General features: G+C 33.3%; 1 protein-coding gene across 12 annotated transcripts in view; it reads left to right on the top strand.

The window, feature by feature from the left end:
• LOC148311612 (CUGBP Elav-like family member 1) overlaps positions 1–18,451 on the top strand; it is an 87,902-nt gene extending 69,451 nt beyond the window's left edge. For 5 of the 12 annotated variants that reach the window (XM_088256278.1, XM_088256274.1, XM_088256280.1 and 2 more), the window contains 6 exons: positions 7,923–8,101; positions 11,890–12,204; positions 13,153–13,312; positions 14,173–14,199; positions 16,454–16,579; positions 17,424–18,451. In XM_088256278.1, the coding sequence (XP_088112404.1) occupies positions 7,923–8,101; positions 11,890–12,204; positions 13,153–13,312; positions 14,173–14,199; positions 16,454–16,579; positions 17,424–17,710 (1,094 nt within the window). In that variant the 3' untranslated portion in view covers positions 17,711–18,451. Of the gene's footprint in view, positions 1–7,922; positions 8,102–11,889; positions 12,206–13,152; positions 13,313–14,172; positions 14,200–16,453; positions 16,580–17,423 lie in introns of all 12 variants that reach the window. The other 7 variants (XM_088256272.1, XM_088256277.1, XM_088256270.1 and 4 more) reach the window with 6 other exon arrangements.
• Positions 18,452–19,781: the final 1,330 nt, after the last annotated feature.

Genomic DNA, 19,781 nt, shown 5'->3' on the forward strand with positions numbered 1-19,781 from the left:
TTCCTGTACCTACGTGGGTACGTAATGTTCATATCAGCGATACATGTTCGTTTGCTCGTTGCATATTATTATCACCTCGACGCATCCGAGAGTAATAAATACAATGTTTTAAACATCGTGCGTTATAAAGGACAACTCGCGTTGAACTCAAAGTAGGTAGGCAATTTCAGAAAACGAATTATTTTTATTCAATCTAAACTTTAAGCAAATAACTGTTATAACCTTTATATTTACCATCATATGAATTTCCATTTTTAGGTATAATATTGGATTTTTTATGCCCTTGTACATATGAATATGAGCATTCGGAAAATAAATTATTTCAACATCGTAGGATTTTTTTAAGGAATAACCCGCAAAGCTTCTTACTTTTAGAAGCTTGTCTGCAGGTAGGATAGTAAGGATAGGGAAGGTAAATGTGAAAATCACATCGCAAACACCGAGACCAATTGAAAATAGATATTTCTTGAATTTATTTACCAATTGGCGGGAATCGAGCACGCGACGCCAGTTTCGCAGTCGAGCGTCTACCCAACTACGCTATGGCGCCTGTCGTTCTCAGTATCCGTTGATCGAACATTGCTTTATATTTATTAAAAATACAACATTTTCCCGGTCACCTAAGATATTCATATGTACACGGGTATTAAAAAAATCGATATATCGTACCTACAATCGAAATTAAAATGAGGAAAAATATCATATTAATGTTATATAACGGTTAGGATAACGTTTTACTATTAGAATAATGTTATTATTTAACGTTCAGTATAACAAACAATACTTGTCATTACATATTTTACTTTAAAATAAGTTGGTGCCATGATATTGAGGTTCAAAGTTGAAAAATAAACGTTAAAATAAACAACGTTTGTTATATAGTTTTCTATACACTGATTAAGGTTTGCTTGATGGCCGTCATCATCATCTTCTAAAGGCAGCGCCTTGTAGTGTCAGCCACTTGTCTCTGTCAGTCGCCATCCTCTTGAGCTGCGAATAGGAGGAGACGTCCATGAGCCGCTTCAAATCCTGGAAGTATGAAGTTCTTGGGCGGCCTCTTGTTCGTTTTCCCAAGATTCTTCCTTCGAAGATGTTGCTAAGAAAGGTGCTATGTCTAATTGAGTGCCCTATTAGCTTGGCCTTCCTCTTCAAAATATGATTTATAAGCTCTCTTCTTTCTTTTAAGAAACAAAAATCAATAGTAAAACACTCCTTGTGCTAATTTGGCTTGCCTTTTACGTTACAGTACATGCCGTAACCAAAATATATTCTAGAAGACCTCATTTGTGTGTATTTAAATAGAGATTATGACATGGTACTACAATTCAACGCTGAAGAAATCCACTGAAAATATACGTATATGTATGTATACGTATATGGGGGGAGTAATCGTATATTTTTCAGGAATCTTCTTACAGCGCGCGGCACAGTGGTTTGGATAAAGCTTCGCCGTAACGCGTTCAATTCCATCTGTGAAATCTTGATTCCCCATACATTTACGTATAATATCTACCGAAAAATGTTTACATAGATATTAAATATTTCATACCAACTATTTTAAACGATTTATAGTTTTGATGTTACAGGAAGAGATAGGAACATTTTTCAAATAATGTCAGTTTAAAGTCATTTTGTAAAACCAATCCATTTTTAAATAATGTTTTACTTAGTAAATACCACTATTTCTTAAAATCTACTGTGACACGTGTTTCGATGCATTTCGCATCATTTTCGTGTTTCCGTATTAGAAAATGATGCGGAATGCATCGAAACACGTGTCACGGTAGATTTTAAGAAATAGTGGTATTTACTAAGTAAAATTCTAATTATAAAGTCATTTTATTCACAACATTTTGATTGTGTCTAAATCAGTTATTTTGTCGTTTACAAAATAAGTGGTCAAATTGTAAGCGTAAAAAAAGTTTTAAATCGTGTTTTCAGACGTCTCTCAGTATATAAAATAATTCGATAAGGATTATACATACATTTAAAAGGGTCTCTGCTAGATAAAAAGCTTTCTTAGATCAACCATAGATACTGCTACAAACTCGCTCATGAAGCAATATTTGTCATTCGTGGGTAGAATGGTAAATGTTACACGTGTATAAAGTAATCACTTTAACCAGCCTATGACACGTTGTAAGCCCTGTAAATATTCAACCTTCAATATTCTTCCTTATCTTTGCTGAGATGTTAAAATAAAAAGCCATTTAAATAATTTTTCCATTGTCTAGTATAAATGGTTGGTGCGCAAATTTCTGTACCGACATATGTATGTGATATAATTACAGAGTTTAATTGGAATTTTGCTCAGTCTCAGTCAAATCTATTTTCAAGTAGACGTTTATTCCGTGATAAGAAAACACACGTAAATTAATTGCTTTTAAAACCGGATGTCTTAATATAAACACATTACATTAATTTGGTAAAGTTTGTCGCGGTGAATTTACCGGAGGAAATCAAAACCGAATTAAGAGCAAATTACTTAAATTGTATTTCTCTTTAGGTGGGTATATCATTAAAATATGGTTTTGGTAGTATGTTTATTGGAATGTTCAGTATAATTTAATTGAAAATGTTTTGTTGCATTGTTTAATTTTGTCAATTTAAAACATTGTGGTAAAAATAATATATTATTGCTTGCACCTTCCTATTTTTTTACGGCCACAGTTATATCACACTGAATTATTATTTGAGGGTTTGTATATTCCGTGATATTTTTTCTCTCCAATATTGCTGCAGTCGTTTTTAGCAATATATGTATTTATTATATATTTGATGCCAATATTGCTTTAGGTAAGGTTACGTTTTATCAAAATATGATTGTTATTTTTTTCGTTGCGTCAAAGCAATTTCTTTTCCTCTACACTCATACTTATTCACACGAGAAATCTATTCTATTTAATATATTTATCCGTAAATTTATTACTCAAATCTATTAAATTTTAATTGGAATTGACAGAGAGTTTTGAGTAAATTACAAGTTTTAGAATTAAAATTAATACGGATTACAATTTTAGGTTGAAAATATTTGTTTTATTTTATACAATTATAACTATAACTAATGTACTATAGTGCTTATATTTTACCATGCGTGATTTCACATTCTACCTATTACCGATATTATTGCCATTCTTAATATTTAAGTAACCTCATTTAAAGTCGCTTAAACCTAAGTATTGTTACTGATAATATGTATAACTTGTAACTGCTGTTAACGTATGAGACAATGTTGTGTATTACTTGCCATTATGGTACATGTGACTTTTGAAGTAAGTTAACACAAAGGAATCGATAACGTACAAGAACATAGTAAATGGCTTAACCTATTTTCTTTCTCAAGCGCGAATATTGTAACCATATATGAATATGTAATTATTTGACACCAAATGCTTAAAAACTGTTGGATTATTGACGTATTTAAAGGCACCCGTAATATTATTAGGACGTATTGAACATATTTAAAATATAGTATATTAATTAGATAATAAGTATAATATAATACGTTGTTATATTACTGAAGACCTGCACATAATTACATAAACTATTAAATTCAGTATACAGCCATCGTTAGACTGTTTGCGGATCTTTGATTCTCAACATGCATTTCAGTTAGTATAACCATATGCGTTATGTTTTATTATGACATATCATATCATTGTTTTATGTTATGTTATTACTACCCACCGTTATTAATAATGGTATACAATGTACTTTCTAATACTTATGTATATCTAATTGAATTGATTTTATTACAATATTGTGTCCATAAGTAAATGATTCATATTATCATATATACTTTTAGTGAATAGTGGTTCTATTCACTAAAAGTTGCTAATGATTATGTATATAATATATATATATATATATATATATATATACATAGTTTTAAAAAAATCTATCTCTATTATATTACTCATCCTCGATCTATCATCATAACTTTTTTATTCTCAATTTTTACCATAGGTATCGCGTGTTTGACATTTTCATATGGTAAAACGATCTATTTTCATGTCATTTTAGTCAGAAATAGAGAAAAAAAATATTTACTAACCAATTATCCAACTAATGTTTCTTGAACGAAAGAAGGTAGAGAAAATGTTTAAGAAATATTGAATTATTCCCATTTTCGGTGGAAATTTAGTTTCGTGTAATGAAACTTGACTGTTTAAATGATTTTTTTCGTGGATCAGATAACGGTGTTTATTAGATGAATGATAGTTTAATAGAACAAAATAAGAACTTTTTAGAAAAAAAAAATCCATTTCTAAATTAAAATCATATCAAATCATACATAAAACCTTTACCATATCTTACATGTAATTATTATTATAATACAATGCTTAAACTCATTCAATTGAAATTCAATTTGTCAGAAAAAAATAAAACCATGGTTTTCAACCTCTGCCTTGTTATGTCATAGAATTTTGTCTAGCCTTACACCAGTTTGATGATGTCGGTTACAACGAAACCCGGTCACTGGTTAAATACAATTAATGTGAAAAAAAAACTAAATAGTTGTTATTTTATTCTATAAAATGCAGTTCACCCAAGAAACGCCAGTACAAAACTTAAATCTAATGATAGTTTTAACTCGATGAGGGTATGATACAGGGGGTGCGGATTACCCTTAACTTTTTTTTAAATATAATTTTTCTAACAAGATCAAATATTAACGGGATTTCTGAATACGACTAAACGTGTCTTTAAAATGTGGTATTACCCCTGGGTATAACCTGTTATACAACTAATAGTATCTTTGTAATTCTGTTCGTGTAAAATTATATGATTAGTATGTTTTACATTAATAAAAAGGGAAGTTTACTTACGGTTTCCGGTAAGTTCTTCCGGTCCGGTGTGGCGGGGGTAGAAGGTGGGGTAAGTCGGCTACCGGAATCATGGCTTGTACAGGATGCTACCGGTCACATTAAATTCTGGTGGAAGCACCACGAGGACATAATCATGAATATTACAGCATGCACGTAAACCATATTGATGCAATCTACTATGCCGCGTAATCCGCGGTTACAAATTTACCCTATTTACGTACTTTCATATTTACTCAAAATTACATATTTATTTAAATGATAAATCTCATTTAAATAAATATGTAATTTTGAGTAAATATGAAAGTACGTAAATAGGTTGTTTTTTATAATATGAGGCATAAGGCCCTAAAATACATGACGAATACACTGGTTTCACGTATCTAAATACATATTTGTCCGCCTCCGTGGTGTAATGGTTAGCGTGTTTAGCGACCGTGCTGGAGGTCCCGAGTCCCATTCCCAGAAGGGGGGGGGGTTAAAATAAATATTAGCGATTTTACACTCTAATATTTATTTAATACTACCCAAGATTGGTCTTTGAAGTGCAGGAGTGATCACCTTGCCTTCATGTAAGTAACGATCAAGATAACACTGCGTCAATACGATACAGTGGCTTATGCACCATTGGGTGCAGATAACGGTTCGAAGAAGAAGAAGAATTTTGGTTTGGGCTAGATGTCTTATTTTACGTATTTTTTAGAACTCAATTTGTGTATGAAGATATTTGTGCGAGTTTCCATAAGTCACAAAACTATCTTGGAGTATTCTTTCTGCCTAGGCAGATAGAATAGAAAGCCACAAAATCTGTCTTTGTAAAGAAACTTCGCCTCTTCAACATTCATGCATACTCGCCAATTATTTTCCTTCATATTTATTTAATGATGACTTTAATCAGTTGCATTTGTATATTTCAATGTATCTATAGATATAGAAAAAAAATTATGCTATATTTTAACTTTTATCATTAATAAATGATTTTTCTCTCATATCGCTCACTCCTTTCAACAACGTCATGTATCAAAAAACATGATTTTTCAGGAGATCGTTTTTAAAATCTTAAAATATAATGAAATGTATTAAAAATAAATATCAAGCCACTTATTGAACTTTTTACTGTGCAACAGATCTATTTAGGTAAAACCTGAATGTTTTTTCTGCATTTGAAAAATATTTAGTATATTAAAAAAATTAAATTAAATACATTTTCTTCAAAATGCAAAAACAAAATTTTCTGCCCTGTAGCGGGTAAATATTGAGTTGAAAATATGCCGCTTTTGCTGGGATACAGTACATTTTCTGGGCATTCCGAAAACATGCACAAGTGAAAATTGATGATTTTTTATTTGACGTTCTATAAAGGAGTGAGCGATATGTTCTCTCCTATTCTGAGAATTCTAAGATATTCCAATAAATACGGGCCATTGGTTGATATTTTTAGTGCATCAATAAATATCTTTATTTCAAAATTTAAAGTGCACTTTTTGGATCTCTTGGAATGAATTTTATGGTGATTATTTGCTTCCCTAATTTGTACCAATTTTTTTCAACCTTTTTTACCTTTTTTCACCAAGTTTTTAATTTTTTTAATACTTTTACTTTTACTTTTACTTATCTTTTTTACTTTTGTTATTTTTTTAATTATACAAAATTTATTATTTTCTTTGTAATATTCTTATATTTTTTCTAAAAGGCAGTAATGCCGTAAATAAATATGTACATACGTGTACATAATATTACGTACGTATATGACTGGTCCCACTTACCCCTCTTCAAACTTCCGCTCTCTGTGTTAGTTATTGGGGACAGCCTTATATTTATAAGGCATTATTATAAGTACGGTTTTATTTTGCTGACTTTCGTGGCACGTTAAAATGCCACTGGACGTTAACTGTTAACCCATAAACTATTCTGATAAGACATTTATGGAATGTAAGGTACATAGATAAAATAGCTCGGCTTAAATTCTTTAACCTTTGGTCCACTTTGTTGTTCTGCCGGAATGTACTTACATATTATATCCTCGTATTGTACAGGTCTTTCACCGAAAATTGGACGTTTTTAAAATCAAATTGGACATTTTACAAAACAAATTTAACGCTTTATTGTATTTGATACAAATTTTGAATTTTCAAAAATATATTCATATGTTTTCATTCAAACCCTCACCCGCACCCGATGGTGCATAGGGCACTTTATCATATAAACGCATTGTTATCTTGATCTCAACGTAGATGAAAATAATATGAAGGTCTGGGTATTTACAGGACTTACGATCCGTCATAGGCTAGAGTAATAAAAAATTAAAATGATGTTTAGTATGTAAAAAAAAATCGGGAAAAATCTTACTTATATTTCATAAAGGTCTGCCAATTAAAAAAAACTTACTAAACTAAACCATAGATGTAGAAAAAGTAAATGTGTAGAAGTGTCAATTATAACATCCGAAATTTTTACTGTCTCTATGCGGCCCTTGTCTGTCTCTGTGGTGTAATGGTTAGCGTGTTTAGCTACCATGCTATTCCGGGTTCGATTCCTAGGGGGGGTAAAAATAAAAATTAGTGATTTTACACTATAATATTTATTAATATTACCCTGGACTCTGGTCCCTGAAGCGCAGGAGTGATCACCTTGCCTTCATGTTAGTAACGATCAAGATAACATTGCGTCAATACGATGCAGTGGCTTATGCCCCATTGGGTGCGGATAAGGGTTAGAAGTGTGCGGCCCTTAGGATAATTTTAGGTCATCAATGCGGCCCGGGGTGCAACTTGGGTTGGCCAGGCCCAGTGTAGTATTTAATACTTGTATATTATTTTGAGAAATAAAAAGACTTTGTGTTTTGATCCACTCACATTTGTATTAACCAACTAGTTTCGGCAACAACCTGTTGCCTTAATGTTAATTTAAACCCTGAAGAGGGCAACAGGTTGTTGCCGAAACTAGTTGGTTAATAAAAATGTGAGTGGTTCAAAACACAAAGTCTTTTTATTTATCAAAATAATATATCAATATGATCCACAGAGTAAATGCTTTCAATATTCAAAACAAAATTTAATACTTGTGTTTTAATTGTGTAATTTGTCTCCTTTCCAGAGAGGAAACTGTTCGTCGGTATGCTGAACAAGAAGCTGGGCGAGAACGAGGTCCGTACGCTATTTTCTGGCCACGGCTCCATAGAGGAGTGCACGGTGCTGCGGGACACGGCCGGCCAAAGCAAGGGGTGCGCCTTCGTTACCTTCACGTCCAAGCAGGCGGCGTTCGCTGCCATCAAGGTAGGCCGCAGTCAACGACGTCACTAAAATTATTACATATTTATTCATTTAGCTTCAACTTTGAGGAATAAAATTATGATTTATTTATTTATTTTAACTTCATGTACATACGAAAAGAATTATTGCTAAATATCTTCCAACTAACTAAAACCAGACTAGTGATATTGGTCAAAACGTTTGATACCATATATAAGCTGTTTGCAATCAGAGGGTAGATAGTACTTGAACATTTAAAAAAAAACATTTATTGATGATAATAAGGAGGCAAAGGAAAAAGGGAGTTTGGGGAAGGAGGCAGAGGGAAAAACTAAGGGAGGAGGTTTGATGGACAGTGATTCTAATGAAAGATAGTAATGTCTCAGCCGTTTCTTAAAAGTAATTAGAGGAGGTGCATTTTGGCAAGTCTGGCCGCTTGGACATAGAGGGAATTACTGAAGAATGATGTGTTATGGCGAGGAATAGAAAGTTGGTTTAAGTGAAGCCATTTTAGTTCCGTGCGAGAAGGTGAAAAATTTAAATAGTTTTAATAACAAAACACTTTTTATTTATCTTGATCGTTAACACACGAAAGAAAGGTGATCAGCCATTGAAATATATTATATAATAGTAAAACATAAAAAAAATATTTTTCAATTAAAAAGAAAAACCTAATTTGTTGTTTAAAACTCCATCAAATATGAATTTCGTCTCGTACGTTTGTGAGACAAGGTGTACACAATTTTATTATTTAGATTCAGTAATTTTCTATTAAATTCAAAATTTATTGGTGCTGAATTTGGGGTATTCTGAAGAGTTACTTGTACTTTTCAATTTAGTAACTTATAGGAAACACGACACCAGCGTGTATGAATAAGTGTGTACATTGCACGTGAGTAACAAATCTTAGATAAATACACATTTATGTACAAACGACTGTAATATGCAACACACTTATTGTTTAACTGATTCTTGTGAATTAAACCACTGTTCAGGGAAATGACAATAATGACGCATGCACTTTTGTTTGCTTGTAAAACAATATTATGGTCCAGAATTTATTACCCGGCAACGCGTTGCTGTGACTCAGTCGTGTTAAATGGAAGAAAAAAAGAGATAGAACACATTTCTGATGTGTTTCATTTTACAAAACTTGTGAGTATACAAAAATAGCAACTGTTAATAAATATGCTGTCTTCCATGGGCAATTTCTAGTATTTCGTGTTTTCATGTTATGTTTCTATAGATGTCGCCGCCATCGGGGAAAAAATGCTTTTTCACAATAAGAATAATTTTATTTCTCAGGTTTTCAAAAATACCTGCCGCAGGTGTATATAAAAATATGCGCGTATTTAAGTGCAACGTTGTGTCAACATTTCAAAGCAATCGGTATATAACTTTAGAAGATTTAAGATTTTGATCAACCTAGTGTTTACATTTTTTATTTAGATTTAATTGTTCTAACTAACTAACTAACTAACTAACCATCACGCCGCTTCCCCGCAGGGGTAGGCAGAGAGAATAGAGCGCCACACCACTCTGTCCTTGCGAACATTCTTCGCCTCTTCCACGTTCATGCATCTCCTCATACATACCCGCCGATTGTTACTTCTAACCTGACCACTTTCAAGTATTTGGCATACCTGATCGTGCCATGTTTTTCTCGGTCTTCCTCTGCTTCTTTTCCCACTAACATTCGCCTCATAAATTTGTTTTACCGTTCTTTCCTCACTCATTCGTTCTACATGTCCAAACCATCTCAACACACCTTTCTTAATTTTATCGATAATGCTTATCTCAGCTTTGCATTCCTTCCTTATTTTACTATTCGCACATCTATCATACATCGTTTTGTCGCACATTCTTCTGAGAGATCGCATTTCGACTGCATTCAGTCTTCTTTCATCCTTCTTTTGCCAACTCCATGTTTCACTTCCATACATTAGAGTTGGAACCAGGACTCCGTTGTGCACTGCCTATAAAGTCTTCAGGTTTTTACATACTCGCATATAGAAGTTTCATCATCGCACTTATTAAAATTGAATACGTTTAAATTTTTTTCAGTTGCCCATTTCAATTCGCAAAAGTTTACAAAGATATTTTTTAAATATTGCATCACGTGTGTGTATCATCACCAGCACAAAATTTGTATATTTTATCAGTAGACAAAAAAAATGCTACGGTGTACAGGAATAAGTATTGTACCTTGGAAATGCAAATTGCAGCGCAAGTGCCTATGTAAAACATTGCACAATTCAAAAACAGCATTTTTTTATTGAATAATAAAACTTTTTCAGCTGATAAATCAAAGTTTAATAGTAATAGGTACCTATATCGCTCACTCCTTTCAAGAACGTCATAAATCAAAATACTTTATTTTTTAGGAGAACGTTTTTAAAGTTTAAAAATCTAATACAATGTATTAAAAATAAATATCAAGCCACTTATTGAACTTTTTACTGTGCAACAGATCTTTTTAGATAAAACCTGAAGATTTTTTCTCCATTTGAAAAATATTTAGTAAATTTAAAAAAATTATAAAAAATACCTTTTCTTCAAAATGCATAAACAACACTTTCTGCCCTGTAGCGGGTAAATATTAAGTTAAAAATATGCCCCTTTTGTTGGGATATAGTACCTTTTTTGGGCATTCCGAAAACATGCACAACTTAAAATTGACGATTTTTGATTTATGACGTTCTTGAAAGGAGTGAGCGATATGTTATACCTTAGACAATTTCGCCATAAACATATCGCCTAATCAATACGTTGCGCGTACTTTGATTTCCACCTACATGTGTTAGGCTTATCACTCGTTTGCCTTATGTACATACATATATGTATGATACGAGTATCTATCTACAGGCACTCAATCAACACATATGTACAATATGTATATTATAATAGGCATGTATCATATTCCACTGCTGTGTGCGAAGCGTTGTAACGCATACAATCAATAATAATATATCCCTATGCATACATAGATAAATAATATATTTAATATTTACATAATAATATGTGTATTCGATGACGGTATTATAAGTTAAACAACAGAACTGGTGACTGTTTACAATTTTATTTTCTCTTCTTGATGGTATCGAACGCCTAAACTCCGATATAATGTAGGTAAAGTAGATAAGACCTCTTCCGAGATATATTATAAACATGGCTGCCAAATAAAATGGTATAGGCCGCGTCAATACGGATAATAATGTCAATACATGTTGGAAATGTGGGTTTTCTAAAACTGTTTATTTAACATTTTACCGCGTCTCCCGTTTCGCGAAGCGAACAAATCAATGTAAGCTGATTCCGACACATTCCATTTCACAGTTCAATGAATGCCGAGTAATGTGATGTCTTCAAAATACACCTTTGAAGTTGTCGATTCTCGAAAATCTGCCGGTTTACTGCATGACATTTTGATCATTTTACAAATAACCATATTTCCTCACATTCCTCGTATTTATCTGTAAAGATATGATGAGAAAATAAAGCCAATTTAATAAGTAGCACCAGTTTCACGAGTTTAATATCAAATGTGGAGGTCCTCACCAAAACGTTACATTCCCATTATAAATGATTTTAAGTAATCAGGAATTTTAGCTTTTGAAATTGTTACGTTTTGGTGCGATTTAATGATTTCATATTGGTTTAACACAGGATTGGTCAAGTTTTGTCGCAACTTTAATTAAGATTTCGATAGAATATAGTAAACAGAACAGATTTGCATTTAAAGGATTTTTGTGCAATATTGGAAATGTAACTTCGGGAGAGGAAGGTTAAAGTAATGTGCCGTTCGTTTCCAGGCGCTCCACCACAGCCAGACGATGGAGGGGTGCTCGGCGCCGCTGGTGGTGAAGTTCGCCGACACGCAGAAGGAGAAGGACCAGAAGCGGCTGCAGCAGATGCACGCCAACCTGTGGAACCTGGCGGGCGTGGGCGGCGGCGGGCTGCTCGTGCCCGCGGCCGCCGGCACGCCGCCCGCGCAGCACGCGCCGCACGCGCAGCACTTCCTGCCCGCGCCGCCCGCGCACGCCGAGGCGGCCATCTCGCCCACCAGCGCCTCGCTGCAGCTTCTGCAGCAGCTGCAGGCCGTCGGCCTCCAGCAACACCTGCTGCAAGGTATTGCGCTTTCCATATCCAATTGGACACGTTCCAGACAGGTTTCATTTGCCACATTGACTGCCAATGTCAGCCACCGGTAGCCGACACAAGGCATTTCAATTGCGTCCCGTCGGTCAACGGAGGCTGACACTTCGTACCTTATATTGTCATATAAAGTCAATATAAGGTACAAAGTGTCAGCTTCCAGTGGCCAATGAGATGCAATATTTATGACTTGTTTCGGCCACTTGTTTGTGCCTTATATTGTTATATTAGAGTCCAAAAGTCATCTTAAATGATTGTGGACATGTGCCTCCATCCAACCGAAGAGATGTCCTGTGGAACCATAGAATTTCTTTCTTATAATGTTTTTGTTATTTAGTTATTTTTCACTCTAATATTATTTAATATCACCTCAAGCCCAGGACTGATCATCCTGCCTTCTTATAATGATAATCTTGTCCATCGAAATAATACTGCATTGATGCGATGCAGTACTTTATGCGCCATTGGGTAAAGAATGAGATATTGAAGACATTTTGACAAAATACAAAGGATAGGACTTGACCACATTCAAAATAAATCTGTATTTAGAAAGTATCTGAACTTGATATGAAACATGTATCATTTTTCCCTTTTTGACGAAAGAAGATGGAAGTCTGAGCAATTTAGCAAGCCCTGGAATGCTCAGACTTCCATCTTCTTTCATAAAAAAATATATGAAAAAGGGAAGAATGATACATGTTTCACATCAACTTGAAATACCTTTAAAATTAGCATCTTATCCGTAGGGCGAATAATCCAGTGTCCAATATAATAAATAATATTAATATTTTTAACCTGTACTTTTTTCTCGAGCATTTATTATGTTTACAACTACACAAACTTTATGATTATATTCAGTTCCCTGCGTATGTTTTCTCTCAGCATGTTTTAGGATAATTCAATTTATGTATGCGGTTACTGGTATGTTCACAGGATTAAGTGGGCAATCTGCGGATGCAGCAAGTTTACTGGCACCGATGTCCATGCAGAACTTGGTGACTCTGGCAGCGATAGCTCAACCTCAAATCACTGCCGCCTCCCAAGCGCCTTCTCAACTCACCCCACCCGCGACCTCATTATGTAATTATCTTTTATTTTATCTTAACCAAATTACAAGGCAATAATATTCAAAAGGGTTATTATAGCGTTTCACTAGACAGTTTTCTCAAAACCATACCTTTTCTTCCCATATCAGAAGGGTTCTTAGTTCGCAATTAATGTACACAGCGCCATTTACAAAAATTGCTAGAATTAGCCTCCACCGACATCCAGATGTTGACAAATGCTATGCTCTGCATTATCTAAGTCTTTTATAGAATGCCTCATTCATCAATATGTAGTTCAAATCGCTGCTCTGATATTCCTCACTAATAGGTCAATTCTCATAACTGGTGTAGCAACTGATTTTCAATACAACAAAATTCTTTCAAATGCATCCATGACCTGTCCATATAGTTAGCTGATGAGGCTTCTTACGTGGAAGGTAAATTATTATGATAATGACTCTTCAAATATCCTTAAAAGAAAAATCTGAAATTAAAATCCGGATGAATGAGGTAACTATTGAAGTCCTCTGAAGATCACATATTTTGGAATAAATTAATATATTTTGCTCATGCTGACACGAGATGTATGGCATAAGGGAGATGTATTTAAACTTGTACCCATTGTAAAACTAATACATATTCACTATATTATTGTGAATTCTACATGTCATGATTGACTGTTAACACTATGTAGAATGAGAAGAAAATATACTACTAAAATATATACTGACAGTTGGTTTTTTTAGGAGACTGCCTAGTGATTCAAATTAAATAACAAATAACTGAGTTGATAGGTTATGCAACCATTTAAATATAAATATTTATTATGTAATAGATCAAAATATTTCAAAATTATTATACCATTTTAAATTATTGATATCTCTCTTCACCTAGGTCTTCTCGGGAAGACAAACCTCACAGGTAAATGAATTATTTTGTAGAATTGATTTTCGTATGCTTGTATCTTAAAATCTGTTCCAGATTATTGTTATTTTAAACTGCAATAATATCTGCACTAAATTTTCTCGAATTTTGTTGATTAATTGAACTTACCAGACTATCCAACTTACAATGCTTATGTAGTAAATAATACATTATTATTGAATCAGTTTCATTTTATTATTTCTTTCCACATTTTAGTAGATACCTGTCTAACTTTTACCGTCATAAGTTATTGTTACTTAATTAGTTAACCTTTATGTTTTTGTTCTTCCCACTGTTAACACTATTTTTTTGTATATAAATCCTCACTTTCGAAATGTGTGTACAGTCGATTCTTCTTAATCAGGGTCAGGACAGTTAGTCTTATAGAGCGGCTGTCTCAAATAACGGAACGTAAAATTATACATTCAGTATTTTTATTTGAATATAAGTGTATTTTATTTATAAATTCAAAACATCTTAGAAACATTTTTTTAATACAATAAGGAATGTGTCTTATTATTTTTGTAGTCATTCATTTTTGCATTAAAAACTTTGCAAGCTTGTGTAAGGTACTTCATAGTCATCACCGCTGTTTTCCTTCTCATCCTTTATAATATATGCGGTTCCACTGGCATTCTTTTCCCATATAGCAGTAATATCATTCACCTTAAACTCTCTCGCTTACTTTTATCATTTGTATCCCGTCAAATATATTCCACTCCTAGATCCAAAATCTGGAGCGAGTTTACAATGGACCATTTCAATATGGTGCCCTATGTGCCACTTGGGTGCAGAAAGGTGCTAGAAAGGTGCTAGAAAATATACCATATTTATTGTAATCTTAAATGAAATACCAAACTATGTGGAATATTTTCCCAAGTAAATAGTGTAAATTAATATTAGTTTCTTTAAGCCAAACGGCTTCTGTGAGATTTAGCCCAAATAGCAGGTACTGCAATCAACTGGCATCCCAATTAAGAGGAATATACTATTTTGAAATCAAATTTAACGATAGTGTATCATCAAAATATTTCTGTAAAAGTGCATGTTAAAGATAGATGAACTTTCGTACTATTTTGCTAAATTAGTGTTGAAGTAAATGGTTTTCTAAATACAAATTTGAAGTAAATTTTAATTTATCCATTTTTGTTGCATTTCATTTGCAATGGTATCATTGGGTAATTTAGCTTTGTTTATTCCTAGCTTAGTATTTTACCATTTATTTTAAACATGAAAAGCTGTCTTTGATTCTGGTGCCGTAATTTTAATATATACGTATTCTTGTGCAGTAATTTTAATATATACGTGTTGTAGAAATAAAAGTGGTTTTGACAGTTTCGTACAAATATCAAGGTTTAAGTTGAGTAGTTTTATTAAATTTCATCAAAGAAACTTTGAATTCTCCATGAAAGAGCATGGAATAAATCAGAAAAAAATCTCACCTTTACAAATAATTTTCACTTTTATTAATTAACAAAAAATTCAACAGATGGCAGTAAAAACTAGCATGGAGTTTGTCCCTCATTATGTAGAAATTTTAAAATCAAAGTGTATATGGATGTTCAATCATGGCCAGAATGGTGAATTTTATATTCCGTATAACACAAGTTCCCAAACTTTCTCAGTCTGGCGCCCCTTATCAAAATTTCTCGTCGAAGAGTAAAATAAAATCGCCAGAATGTCCCATCATAGAATGAGAGAAGGAATGAAAATATATATCTTACTTCTTAGCACTTCTATCTGTCTCTTTGGGCTTCTTATGCCCTGTAAAAGTCTTCTAGAACGCTAATACTACCATATAAGGTACCAATTTATATGTAATAGGCTGTAAACTCTAAAAAAGGTTAACTACATATTCTCTTCATAAAATACTTCTTCTTCAGCTTCTATTGAGATATGTTTCTATAATAACATAGAAACATGCTTATTTAAATTCTGTGTTTAGAGATTGAACCAGAAGAATGGGGAACAGTTTTTGTTTAAATTCTTCATTTATCTTTTCGGCTGCAGCTATAATATGAGTAAAGAGTGGCAGGCTTAAAATTGTTGATAATTTACCTGCCCATTTGCAATTGACACTCGCCGCTTACCTCATATCGTCATAGGCAGGATTTTAATCACAGTTATAACCGAATAGGAGCTTATTTGATGTGCATACTTGGCTGATGGTATGTTTTTGTTTTTAAAAATTCAAATTTACCACTATATTTGCTTGATAATGGGTTAATAAAAAACATTAAAATAATTTCAGGGTCCACAGCAGATACTCTTAACTCTGCATACGCAGCGCAATTTGGGGCGAGTACATTCGCTGCTTCTCCTCTCGGGACTGCTTTAGGAACCGCCGCGGCCGCAGCGGCGGGAAAACAAATTGAAGGTGATCTTTGCTTCTTTGAAAATGTATATTACTAATAAAAATTCAATACTAGCATTCAATACCCTTGAAGGAAAATAAGCATAAATTTTCTAGTTAACTCCGAACAGACTTTTGCAGGGGTTACTCAATTTTTATCCGAATGTCGAGAGTGACCTCTGACGCCAACTAAATAGTAATGGCTACTCTGCAAGAGATCCCAGGTTCGATTCCTAGAGGGATCATAACAAATAATTTCTTGATTGGTCACCTTCTTTTCGTAAGATTGATGATTAAGGTAAACCTGCATCAAATGGACGCATTACCATATGCACCATTGAGTGCGGATGAAGGTCAAGGGCAACTTGCTACATATTTTGTATTAAGTAACTATAATAAAAACAATAATTATTAAAAGACCTAAAAATTTAATTCACGTTTTCAACTAAATATATCTTTTACATTAAGATGTTTTTTCAAGTATGTTTAACATTTTGGCTATTGCTATATTATTTTATTGCAATTAGAAATTTCATCTGTTAAGATGGTTAGTTATATAATCAACAAAATTTAAACAATAAGTGGAATTGGCACACGGTAAAAAATGACAGCGTCATAAAACTCATTGCTGTATTTTATAAGGTACGATCTAACAGCAACTTTTTAGCCTCCTCATATAAAGTAGAATCAATGCAGACATTAACAATTTAATACTAGTTTTTTTGTGCTGCTAAATGAATTCATAAGAAATGGAGGAATGCAAAACGTATGATTTTCAACCTTTCTGTTTATTTTTCTTTACATATTATAATAAAGTATTGTAGCATTTTGGTGTTAGCTTTACCTTAAGAATATCTTATTGTTCAAGCTAACGGTTTCTCAGGACCGGAAGGAGGCAACCTGTTCATCTATCACCTTCCGCAGGAGTTCAACGATACGGACCTCGCCTCGACATTTGTGCCATTCGGTAATGTGATTTCGGCCAAGGTGTTCATAGACAAACAGACCAATCTCTCAAAGTGCTTTGGCTTTGTATCGTATGATAATGCAGCGTCCGCTCAAGCCGCAATACAAGCCATGAATGGCTTCCAAATAGGAACAAAGAGACTGAAAGTGCAACTCAAGAGATCCAAAGAAGCATCAAGGCCTTATTAGCATTGACTCCTAACTAGTGATACAATTGTTGACGTGTTTCGTCTCTTGGAAGGCAGCAATTCTTGCTAGCTTTGGACTTTTACCTGAACCTTTATACCGAGTTTGTACTCTTTTAACGACCACTGAATATGAAGCGTATTTATTTGGAAAGTGAATTCTATATTTTTCCAAAGACATTCGAGTTTTGTTGCAACATTTTACTTTCCGAATCAATGTTTATGTATTTTGTGCATATCTATCACTTTTCTTATTTCACTATCTGTACCAGAGTACTTTTTTTCAAACAGTAGGAATGATTTTGTAGCTTTTTTACTTTATCTGCAAGAATTAATTACATACCTTTATTATGATTATTTAGTAATAATTTATGGAAAGCCAGGATGACTGCAAATGGGCCAGTTAAAGTGATATATCATGATGTGGGTCCTCAGCCGACGTGAGGCGTGGTAGAGCGCTAGATCTCACCACTTAGTGTGACTGTTGAATAGTGAATTAATAGCACTCTGAGGGGCCCACATGCAACTTGAACATTTAGCCGTAGGTTTAAGCCCTTCATACCAAAGCTTATAAAATGTGTGTTCTGAATGTATAACAAACACTATTGGAGATTTTTATTAAAACATCAGTGGCACATTTGGTATTGGTCTGTGTTTAATGTAGATAATTATCGACATCCTATCAGAACAATTTTATACACACCCACTTTGTTATTGTAAATGTAAATACATGTCGAAAGTTAAACAGACTTTGTTTTTATCCTTTACCAAAACTCCCAGCATCCCTTCACTTAAACATCTATGATTTATTCAAAATGTAAGTGCAGTCGAACTTCCGTATTTAAACTCCGCAAATCACGGAAAAAGTTCATTGTATAATAATTATTGTTGTAAAAAGTAGGAGGCAAAATATATTAGGATGTTCTAAAATGCACAAAAATAAGAACTTTGCTATACAGTGAAACCTCTATCTATCGTTCCTTGAATAATCGTTTTCCCGGATGAGTCGTTTATTTCTTCTATGCCGACTTAATTTCATACTAAACTAAACCGCATCAATCGTTTCTCTATCACCATTTACCGCATTTATCGTTCAAATTAAGCTGCATATTTGATACATTTTGTCTGTTTTTTTACATTATTTCCAATTTTCTTACATTCTACGGCAACGTATGGGATAGAAACTATCGAAAGCTTGTGTGACCGATAGCAGGAGAGGTCAATATTGATGAAAAGGAGCCACTGCCTGTACCTGCATTTCCAGAAGCGTGCACACTCTTTGAAAGAAAACTTTTTACAATGCACATTCAATAACCGATGCTGAAAAAAATACTATTTGCAAAGCCGAAAATATATTATTGACTTACGAAAATAAAACAGTTAAAAAACAAAAGTTTTTTTTTTTAATTCTATTCAAGTTTGTATTTTTTTTTTAATAAATACATTTGCATCTGAAACCTGTATTCTTCTTAGAATTTTAGCCTACGAATGGTTTTGCAGATTGGGAGGATGGTATGTTTACTCGGTCGTATCTGTTTGCGTATTGACCTCTTAATCCCGCATTCATTGTTTTCCCGCATTCATAGTTTATTTTAATAGGTCCCTTTAAAAACGATAGATAGAGGTTTCACTGTATAAAGGATTGTTAAATGGAAGTTCAACTGCATTTATAAAGAAAATTGTGAAATTTTCAACAATTACTAAAACCTTAATAAAGAAGGAAAAATATGAGTGAAATCTTTTTTAGGTGATTTTGTAATGGCTTTCATCTTCTAGTAGACTTTTTAACCTTCGAAGTTACAACCATCTCTAAGGCAAAGCTTACTTACCTAACCAACACAGAATTACCCAAGGAACATTTACCCCACATCAAAACAATATAACAGCTGTAACAATCAACTACACAGTGAAATATGGTTTGTATAATATGGTTTTTACTACATATTAGTAACAAAAAAAGCAAAAATATGAAGCAAAAAGTTCATCCTTATGATTAGTTAGTCTTGACGAAGAAGTCGTTTGGTTCAAAATCAGTTAACATAACAACAATATTTTAATAAGATTTATATGCATTG

The sequence above is a fragment of the Brachycentrus maculatus genome, unplaced genomic scaffold, assembly GCF_059751285.1.
Source record: "Brachycentrus maculatus isolate JH-2025_06_01 unplaced genomic scaffold, ASM5975128v1 h1tg000060l, whole genome shotgun sequence".
In the NCBI taxonomy this organism is placed as follows: domain Eukaryota; kingdom Metazoa; phylum Arthropoda; class Insecta; order Trichoptera; family Brachycentridae; genus Brachycentrus; species Brachycentrus maculatus.